This window comes from Osmia bicornis, unplaced genomic scaffold (genome assembly GCF_907164935.1).
Source record: "Osmia bicornis bicornis unplaced genomic scaffold, iOsmBic2.1, whole genome shotgun sequence".
Taxonomy (NCBI): Eukaryota; Metazoa; Arthropoda; class Insecta; order Hymenoptera; family Megachilidae; genus Osmia; species Osmia bicornis.
The window spans coordinates 106,342-119,232 of NW_025791040.1; the positions used below are offsets into that span (position 1 = coordinate 106,342).

At 32.1% G+C, this 12,891-nt stretch overlaps 1 protein-coding gene across 1 annotated transcript; it reads right to left on the reverse strand.

Annotated features, from left to right (window-relative positions):
• Positions 1-11,359: 11,359 nt before the first annotated feature.
• LOC114881626 lies at positions 11,360-12,241 on the reverse strand. The gene has a single exon (XM_029198459.2). It carries the CDS (start codon positions 12,239-12,241, stop codon positions 11,360-11,362), a length of 882 nt encoding a protein of 293 aa, XP_029054292.2.
• Positions 12,242-12,891: the final 650 nt, after the last annotated feature.

Genomic DNA, 12,891 nt, shown 5'->3' on the forward strand with positions numbered 1-12,891 from the left:
TTAAACTTGAGCCCGTGTCAAGTATTATGGGGCACTCCTTTTCTGCGACGAATCCCTCGACGCAGGACAAAACATTTCCGGTAACTCTTCGTACGACGGGGGCGAACAAAGGTGAAGCCGGAGGGTGCCCCTCTACGCCGACTTCTTCCCGTTTCCCTTCTTCGTTGAAAATTCTTCTTTTCTTTTTTTTCGGACAATTCCGCCACATATGACCCTTCTCCTTGCAATTCCAGCATTCCATCTCCTGTCTTTCAAGCTTCCGTTTTACCGGTCTTCTCATTTCTCTCCTTCCGGAATCCCTCTCCGAAGAATAAACCGGTTTAGTAAATGTTTCTTTTTTTGTAACGGGCGCATTAGCCATTGACTCGACTGCTTCAATCTCCAGAGCCCTGATAACAGCAGCCCTGAGAGATGTGAAACCTCCGAGCCTCAGCATCCGTTTCATTTCCTCATTAGCCAGCGAGGAAACAAATTGTGAGGCAGCAAGCTTGTCTCTAATTTCTAAAGGGCATTCGCAAAAAGCGGCCTGTGCTAGCCTCTCAATCTCCGTGGCTAAATCGGAAATAGATTCCCCTTTCCGTTGTTTATAATTTTGAAACTTAACATAATTGAGGTTCTCAAAATTTTTCGTTCCATAACGGAACGCAAGGGCCGAAATTAACGCGGGAAAATCAGTCTGTTTTTCAACGGAAAGAGAAGTCAAAACACTCCGCGCCGGTCCCTCGAGTGATGTAACCAAGGCCAAGGCCTTTCTTGGCTCATCCCAACGATTCGCCCCTGCAATCGCCTCAAACTGGAGTTTAAACTCCTCCCAGTTAGTTTTACCATCAAACTTTGGTGGTTTCAGAACGTAGCCTAAATCGGAAACGTTCCGCGACACACCAGACATTTCCTGTTGAGAGACCGGAGGTGAGGGCTGGGGTATCGCGAGACCAGCAGAAGTGGAAGGACTAACAAGAAGGGCTTCGCGATCCCCATCACGGACTGCCGTGGCCGAAAACTTTTCTAAAAATAGTTGGAAATTGGACGATAGCACCTGATAATTGTTCTCCATCGCTGTTATCCGCTCTTCCAGCAGCTTCTGGATCGCTGAAGAAGCCGTTCTCTCCTCTTGCTGTTTCTCTTCCGCGCGAGAGCGCTCCTTTTCCCATCGAGAGTTAAATGCGCGCTGCTGCTCCCTAAACTGCGTCGAGATGCTCCTCTGCAAGCCCTCGAAAAGCGTCTCCAAAGTCTCCGGAGAACCCTGGTCCCCGGCTGAAGATCGAGTTCTTATCGTCCTACCGACTGCGCCAATGTTGCGCCGGGGAGTGGAGCTCGCGCTTTCCATAGTTAAATGAATACACCAGGAGCAAACTAGACTGTCTATATTTCAGTTACACAATTGGTTTTGCAATAGATCCGTACAGTTCGGCTTCCCGATACAATCTGATATTTAAAAAGACGCGCGGTTGTCTAAGAGACCTCAAGCATCCGGTGACGTGTTTCCGCTCGAAACAAGGGATAGCTTCACGTTATGACTCGACGACAGCTTCGGACGGGGCAGTCGATGGCTCTTTCGATACATCAAGAAGCGGTCGATGCGTCGAAAGAGCGGGAACTTCTCGCCGTCGCAACAATATGTAATATACATTTAATAACAATGTCATTATTACTATATCTACATTAGATATAATGTAATATACTGAACCCTTCCCACAGATCAATGTACATATAATAACAGTTTCGTTATTACTATATCTACATTAGATATAATGTAATATACTGATACCATCCCACAGATCAATGTACATATAATGGCAGTATCGTTATTACTACATCTGCATTAGATCTCCTGCAATATATTGATTCCTTCCCACAGATCAATGTACATATAATAACAGTTTCGTTATTACTATATCTACAATGGATATAATGTAATATACTGATACCTTCCCACAGATCACTGTACATATAATAACCGGATCGTTATTACTATATCTACATTAGATATAATGTAATATACTGATACCTTCCCACAGACCAATGTACATATAATAACAGTTTCGTTATTACTATAAAATTTAATATAATGATTTAATCCCACAGACCAATGTACATTTAAAAAACAATAGCATTATTACTATATCTACATCAGATATAATTTAATATACTGATTTAATCCCACAGATCAATGTACATTTAATAACAATATCATTATTACTATATCTACATTAGATATAATGTAATACAATGAACCCTTCCCACCGATCAATGTACCTATAATGGCAGTATCGTTATTACTATATCTGCATTAGATCTCCTGCAATATACTGATTCCTTCCCACAGATCAATGTACATTGAATACCAGTATCATTTATACTGTAGCTACATTGGATATAATGTAATATACTGATGCCTTCCCACAGACCAATGTACTTTTGGTAACAATATCATTATTACTATATCTACATTAGATATAATGTAATATACTGATCCCTACCCCCGATCAATGTACATATAATGGCAGTATCGTTATTACTATATCTACATCAGATCTACTGCAATATACTGATTCCTTCCGACAGATCAATGTACATTGAGTAACAGTATAATTTATACTATATCTACATTGGATATAATGTAATATACTGATGCCTTCCCACAGATCAATGTAATTTTGGTAACAACATCATTATTACTATATCTACATTAGATATAATGTAATATACTGATACCTTCCCACAGATCAATGTACATATAATAACAGTATCGTTATTACTATATCTACATTAGATATGTAATATACATTTAATAACAATATCATTATTACTATATCTACATCAGATGAAATGTAATAAACTGATTTAATCCTACAGACCAATATACATTTAATAACAATACCATTATTACTATATCTACATCAGATGAAATGTAATATACTGATTTAATCCCACAGACCAATGTACATTTAATAACAATATCATTATTACTATATCTACATTAGATATAATGTAACATAATGATCCCTTCCCACCGATCAATGTACATATAATGGCAGTATCTTCATTAACATATCTGCATTAGATCTACTGCAATATACTGATTCCTTCGCACAGATCAATGTACATTGAATAACACTATCATTTATACTATATCTACATTGGATATAATGTAATATACTGATGCCTTCCCACAGATCAATGTACATATAATAACAGTATCGTTATTACTATATCTACATTAGATATGTAATATACATTTAATAACAATATCATTATTACTATAACTACATCAGATGAAATGTAATAAACTGATTTAATCCTACAGACCAATATACATTTAATAACAATACCATTATTGCTATATCTACATCAGATGAAATGTAATATACTGATTTAATCCCACAGACCAATGTACATTTAATAACAATATCATTATTACTATATCTACATTAGATATAATGTAATATAATGATCACATCCCACCGATCAATGTACATATAATCGCAGTATCGTTATTACTATATCTACATTTGATATGTAATATACATTTAATAACAATATAATAATTAATATATCTACATCAGGTGTTATGTAATATACAGATTTATTCCCACAGACCAATGTACATTTAATAACCATATCATTATTACTATATCTTCATTAGATATAATGTAATATACTGATCACTTCCCACAGATCAATGCAAGAATGTAACAATATCGTCATTACTATATGTACATTAGATACGTAATAACCACTTAATAACAGTATCGTTGTTGCTATATCTACGTTAGATCTACTGCAATATTCCTTCCCACAGACCAATGTAAATTGAATACCAGTATCATTTATACTATATTATACATTGAATATAAGTAATATACTGATCCCTTCCCATAGATCAATGTAATTTTGGTAACAATATCAGTATTACTATATCTAACATTAGATATAACGTAATATATGATTCCCTTCCCACAGATCAATGTAATTTTGGTGACAATATCATTAATTACTATATCTACATTAGATATAATGCAATATATTGATCCCTTCCCACAGATCAATGTACATATAATAACAGTATCGTTTATTACTATATGTACATTAGATATGTAATATACATTTAATAACAAATCATTATTTCTATATCTACATCAGATGAAATGTAATATACTGATTTTAATCCACAGACCAATATACTTTTAATAACAATACCATTATTACTATATCTACATCAGATGTAATGTAATATACTGATTTAATCCCACAGACCAATGTACATTTAATAACAATATTATTATTACTATATCTTCATTAGATATAATGTAATATAATGATCCCTTCCCACCGATCAATGTACATATAATGCCAGTATCGTCATTACTATATCTACATTAGATCTACTGCAATATACTGATTCCTTCCCACAGATCAATGTACATTGAATAACAGTATCATTTATACTATAACTACATTGGATATAATGTAATATACTGATGCCTTCCCACAGATCAATGTAATTTTGGTAACAACATCATTATTACTATATCTACATAAGATATAATGTAATATGCTGATACCTTCCCACAGATCAATGTACATATAATAACAGTATCGTTATTACTATATCTACATTAGATATGTAATATACATTTAATAACAATAACATTATTACTATATCTACATCAGATGAAATGTAATATACTGATTTAATCCCACAGACCAATATACATTTAATAACAATACCATTATTAATATATCTACATCAGATGAAATGTAATATACTGATTTAATCCCACAGATCAATGTACATTTAATAACAATATCATTATTACTGTATCTTCGTTAGATATAATGTAATATACTGATCACTTCCCACAGATCAATGCAAGATTTTAACAATATCGTCATTACTATATGCACATTAGATACGTAATAAACACTTAATAACAGTATCGTTATTACTATATCTACATTAGATATAATGTAATATACTGATTCCTACCCACAGATCAATGTACATATAATAACAGTTTCGTGATTACTATATCTACAATAGATATAATGTAATATACTGATACCTTCCCACAGATCAATGTACATATAATAACAGTTTCGTTATTACTATATCTACATTAGATATAACGTAATATACTGATACCTTCCCACAGATCAATGTACACATAATAACAGTATCGTTATTACTATATCTACATTGGATATGTAATATACATTTAATAACAATATCATTATTACTATATCTACATCAGATGAAATGTAATATACTGATTTAATCCCACAGACCAATATACATTTAATAACAATACCATTATTACTATATCTACATCAGATGAAATGTAATATACTGATTTAATCCCACAGACCAATGTACATTTAATAACAATATCATTATTACTATATCTACATTAGATATAATGTAATATAATGATCACATCCCACCGATCAATGCACATATAATCGCAGTATCGTTATTACTATATCTACATTTGATATGTAATATACATTTAATAACAATATCATTATTAATATATCTACATGAGATGTAATGTAATATACTGATTTATTCCCACAGTCCAATGTACATTTAATAACAATATCGTTATTACTATATCTACATTAGATATAATGTAATATAATGATCACAATCCCACCGATCAATGTACATATAATAACAGTATCGTTATTACTATATCTACTTTAGATATGTAATATACATTTAATAACAATATCATTATTACTATATCTACATCAGATGAAATGTAATATACTGATTTAATCCCACAGACCAATGTACATTTAACAACAATACCATTATTACTATATCTACATCAGATGTAATTTAATATACTGATACCTTCCCACAGATCAATGTACATGTAATAGCAGTATCGTTATTACTATATCTACATTATATATGTAATATACATTTAATAACAATATCGTTATTACTATATCTACATCAGATGAAATGTAATATACTGATTTAATCCCACAGACCAATATACATTTAATAACAATACCATTATTACTATATCTACATCAGATGAAATGTAATATACTGATTTAATCCCACAGATCAATGTACATTTAATAACAATATCATTATTACTATATCTACATTAGATATAATGTACTATAATGATCCCTTCCCACCGATCAATGCACATATAATGGCAGTATCGTTATTGCCATATCTGCATTAGATCTGCTGCAATATACTGATTCCTTTCCACAGATCAATGTACATTGAATAACAGTATCATTTATACTATATCTACAGTGGATATAATGTAATATACTGATGCCTTCCCACAGATCAATGTAATTTGGTAACAACATCATTATTACTATATCTACATTAGATATAATGTAATATACTGATACCTTCCCACAGATCAATGTACATTTAATAACAGTATCGTTATTACTATATCTACATTGGATATGTAATATACATTTAATAACAATATCATTATTACTATATCTACATCAGATGAAATGTAATAAACTGATTTAATCCCACAGACCAATATACATTTAATAACAATACCATTATTGCTATATCTACATCAGATGAAATGTAATATACTGATTTAATCCCACAGACCAATGTACATTTAATAACAATATCATTATTACTATATCTACATTAGATATAATGTAATATAATGATCACATCCCACCGATCAATGTACATATAATCGCAGTATCGTTATTACTATATCTACATTTGATATGTAATATACATTTAATAACAATATAATAATTAATATATCTACATCAGGTGTTATGTAATATACGGATTTAATCCCACAGACCAATGTACATTTAATAACCATATCATTATTACTATATCTTCATTAGATATAATGTAATATACTGATCACTTCCCACAGATCAATGCAAGATTGTAACAATATCGTCATTACTATATGTACATTAGATACGTAATAACCACTTAATAACAGTATCGTTGTTGCTATATCTACATTAGATCTACTGCAATATTCCTTCCCACAGACCAATGTAAATTGAGTACCAGTATCGTTTATACTATATCTACATTGAATATAATGTAATATACTGATCCCTTCCCATAGATCAATGTAATTTTGGTAACAATATCATTATTAATATATCTACATTAGATATAACGGAATATACTGATCCCTTCCCACAGATCAATGTACATATAATAACAGTTTCGATATTACTATATCCACATTAGATATGTAATATACATTTAATAACAATATCATTATTAATATATCTACATCAGATGAAATGTAATATACTGATTTAATCCCACAGACCAATGTACATTTAATAACAATATCATTATTACTATATCTACATTAGATATAATGTAATATAATGATCCCTTCCCACCGATCAATGTACATTGAATACCAGTATCATTTATACTATATCTACATTGAATATTCTGTAATATACTGATCCCTTCCCACAGATCAATGTAATTTTGGTAACAATATCATTATTACTATATCTACATGAGATATAATGTAATATATATTTAGCAACAATGTCATTATTGCTATATCTACATGAGATATGATGTAATATATATTTAGCAACAATGTCATTATTACTATATCCACATGAGATATAACGCAATATGCATTTAATAACAATGTCGTTGTTACTATATCTACATGTGATAATGTAATATACATTTAATAACAATATAATTGTTACTATATCTATATCAGATATATAATATACATTTAATAACAATATCATTATTGCTATATCTGCATGAGATAATGTAATATACATTTAATGACAATATAATTGTTACTAAATCTATATCAGATATGTAATATACATTTAATAACAATGTCATTATTACTGTATCTACATGAGATATAATGTAATATATATTTAGCAACAATGTCATTATTACTATATCCACATGAGATATAATGTAATATACATTTAATAACAATGTCATTATTGCTATATCCACATGAGATATAATGTAATATACATTTAATAACAATGCCATTATTACTATATCTACATGAGATATAATGTAATATACAATTAATAACAATATCATTATTGCTATATCTGCATGAGATAATGTAATATACATTTAATGACAATATAATTGTAACTATATCTACATGGGATATAACGTAATATACATTTAATAACAATGACATTATTACCATATCTACATGAAATATAATGTAATATACATATAATAACAATGTCACTATTACTATATCTACATGAGATATACCGAAATGTATATTTAATAACAATATAATTGTTACTAAATCTACATCAGATGTGTAATATACATTTAATAACAATGTCATTATTACTATATCCACATGAGATATAATTGTAATATACAATTTAAAATAAGCAATGCATTATTACTATATCTACAGGAGATATATGGAAAATAGTATCAGTTAATAACAGATGATTATTGCTATATCCACGATGAGATGATAATGGTAATATACATTTAAATAACAATGCCCATTATTACTATATCTACCATGAGATATAATGTTAATATACATTTAATACAATGTCATTATATGCTAGAGCTGGCATGAGAAATAGGTAATATTAGCATTTAAGGACAATATAATTATAACTATATCTACATGGGATATAATGTAGATATACATTTAATAACTGTCATTATTACTATATCTACATGAGATATACCGAAATGTACAATTTAAGGACAAATAGAATTGTTAGTAGATCTACATCACATATCTAATACACATTAAATGACAATGTCATTATGACTATATCCACGTGAGATATAATGTATAGACATTTAATAACAATGGCCATTATTACTATATCTACATGAGATTATAATGTATATACAATATAACAACGTCATTATTACTATATCTACATGAGATATAATGTAATATATATTTAGCAACAATGTCATTATTGCTATATCTACATGAGATATAATGTAATATATACTTAGCAACAATGTCATTATTACTATATCCACATGAGATATAATGTAATATACATTTAATAACAATGCCATTATTACTATATCTACATGAGATATAATGTAATATACATTTAATAACAATGTCATTATTGCTATATCTACATGAGATATAATGTAATATACCTATAATAACAATGTCATTATTACTATATCTACATCAGATATAATGTAATATATATTTAGCAACAATGTCATTATTACTATATCCACGTGAGATATAATGTAATATACATTTAATAACAATGCCATTATTACTATATCTACATGAGATATAATGTAATATATATTTAGCAGCTATGTCATTATTACTATATCCACATGAGATATAACGCAATATGCATTTAATAACAATGTCATTGTTACTATATCTACATGAGATAATGTAGTATACATTTAATTACAATGTAATAGTTCCTGTATTTCCATCAGAGACATAATATACATTTGATAACAATGTCATTATTATATCTACTATGAGATATAATGGAATATATAGTTTAAGCAAACATGTCTTATTGCTATATCTACATGAGATATAATAGTAATATATAATTTTAGCAACATGTCATTACTACTACATCCCACGTGAGATGTAACGCAATATGCATTAAATAACAATGTCGTTGTTACTATATCCTAACAATCAGATAATGTAGATATACATTTAATAAAACAATATAATTGTTACTATATCTATAGCAGATATATAATATACATTTAATAATAAATATCATTATTGCTATATCCTGCATGTAATAAATGTAAATAATACATTTAATAACAATATAATTGTTACTAAATCTACATCAGATATGTAATACATATTTAATAACAATATCATTATTGCTATATCTGCATGAGATAATGTAATATATATTTAGCAACAATGTCATTATTACTATATCTACATGAGATATACCGAAATGTACATTTAATGACAATATAATTGTTACTAAATCTACATCAGATATGTAATATACATTTAATAACAATGTCATTATTACCATATCTACATGAGATATAATCTAATATACATATAATAACAATGTCATTATTACTATATCTACATGAGATATAATGTAATATATATTTAGCAACAATGTCATTTTTGCTACATCTACATGAGATATAATGTAATATATATTTAGCAACAATGTCATTGTCACTATATCCACATGAGATATAATGTAATATACATTTAATAACAGTGCCATTATTACTATATCTACATGAGATATAATGTAATATACATCTAATACCAATGTCATTATTGCTATTTCTACATGAGATAATGTAGTATACATTTAATAAAAATGTCATTATTACCATATCTACATGAGATATAATGTAATATACATATAATAACAACGTCATTATTACTATATCTACATGAGGTATACCGTAATGTATATTTAATAACAATATAATTGTTACTATATCTAATTCAGATATATAATATACATTTAATAGCAATATCATTATTGCTGTATCTACATCAGATAATGTAATATACATTTAATGACAATATAATTCTAACTATATCTACATGCGATATATTGTAATATACATTTGATGACAATGTAATTGTTGGTATATCTACATCACATCTGTAATAAACATTAAATAACAATGTCATTATTACCATATCTACATGAGATATAATGTAATATATATTTAGCAACAGTGTCATTATTACTATATCCGCATGGAATATAATGCAATATACAGGGTGTCCCAGAACTGGGGTAGGAACGGAAGAGGGATGATTGGTGAGGTCATTATAAACAACTTTTTCCTTTGCCAAAATGTTGGTTAAGGCTTCCTTTTCGAGTTATTAACGAAAAACACTGGCCAATCAGAGCGCGCCGTTAGCGCGGGCCGAACCACGAGAGTGTTGGGTATGTTCCGCGCGGTCGTGATCAAGTACCTCGGCACTACGTCGGTATGATGGGATTCGTTGAGTAGAAGTTGCATCGGATAATGAATAAAAAAAAGAAAAGAATAATTGTATCGAATTATTGATTACTCATGAACAACGAATAAAGTGATGAATTGTTGTTCATGTAGAATGAATAAATCGAATTGATTCAACACGTTTATTAGTGTACGATAGGAATTAAAAAAAAAAAAATACTTTGTAATCATTCTTGAAAAAATATGGAAATACAAATATACGATTTGGAAATAAAAAAAGTTTCCACATAATAAAAAAAGGATTGAAATAGAATAACTAATAAACGTGTTAAATTTCTATTCTAGTGGGCTGAGGCTAGCCGGGCACTCAGTCCTTGGGGACCATTGTACCCGGGCCGCTATGCAGCCTCTTTACTGGCTGTGCCTTGGCAACTGGGCTTCTGTGGCGAAGTTTAGAAGCGCCGGCACCAGGCCAGCCGAAATGCTTAATGATGAGGGTTCCAAGGTCCCCAGGATTGCTCCTCTTCGGGCCCTTAGTTCCCTGCATCTTAGAAGTACGTGTAGAGGGGTTTCGTCCTCTTCCTCACACCTCGGACATAATGTCTCCTCCGTGAGTCTCATGCGCGCGAGGTGTTTTCTCGTGTACCAGTGTCCTGTCACTAGGCCCACGAGCATGCGCAGCTGCGCCCTGTCCAGGTGACTTAAGGTGTCACCCAGCTTCTGTGACGGTCCCTTAAATAGGGCCCTCGTGTGTCTCATGCCATTGGCGTTGTGCCAGAGCCTGGTGAATTCCTGGTTTAACCAGTCCTTGGCCAAGCCTTTCAACGCATAGGTTGAGACACCAATAGGGTACTCATGGCATGGCTGGGAGCTTGACGCCCCCAGTCGTGCCAATTCGTTAGCCCTCTCGTTTCCTGGGATACCAGTGTGGCCTGGTACCCATAGCAGCCTAACTCTGTTGTTCAGAGATAGCTGTCTTAAAATCAGTGCGCAGTCCTTGACTAGCTTCGACCCTATTTCCACTTTGTGGAGGGCTTTCAGCGCGGCCATGCTGTCACTGCAGATGTATATGTGTTTTCCTGAGTGGGCCCTATCCAAATTATATTTGGCGCAGGCCCATATGGCAAACACTTCTGCTTGAAAGACCGTAACGTGGTGGCCCAGCTTGTGGGTCATTTCGACCCTAGGGCTTTCCCCCGCAATCCCGGCTCCGGTGCCGATACCGGTCTTAGAGCCGTCTGTGAACCAGACCAGCCCCCCGGAGTCAGAATGTCGTTTGGGTCTTTCAGCCATTTCTCCCTATCTGGGAGGATTAGATCATATTCTCGTCTGAAGAGGTATTCCGTCTTGCAGCGGTCCCCACCGTGGGTCAGAATTGACTCTGATCCCACATCCCTGAGGATTTCGGTGTGCCCGCCGCCCGTCGGGGACCATTCTTCGGCTTGGTGGAGGCGGATGGCCGCTCTCCAAGCCGTTGCCATCACTGTTAGATGGGGTGGCTTGATGTCGAGCAGCGCACCCATTGCCAAGGTGGGCGTGGTGGGGAGTGCACCTATTATCCCCAGCAGCGTTATTCTGTATATTCTTTCTATAGCCTTTCTGTGTGCTTCCCTCTTCATGGAGGTCCACCACACAATCGAGGCGTATGTTGTGATAGGTTCAAGGATGGCCTGGTATATCCACCTGACCACCCTTGGTTTGAGTCCCCATGTGGGGCCAAACATTCTGCGGCAGGCCCAGTAGGTGCTGATTGCTTTCTGGGTCTGCCTGTTCACATGGTTTTTTCCAGGTGAGTTTTTTGTCTAGTATTACACCTAGATATTTAACCTCATCTGTGAGTTGTAGCTGCGTCCCAAAAAGGTGAGGAGCCTTAAAATAAAAGCGTCTTCTCCTTGTAAATAGGACCAGTTCCGTTTTGCTCGGGTTAACCGAGAGTGAGTGTG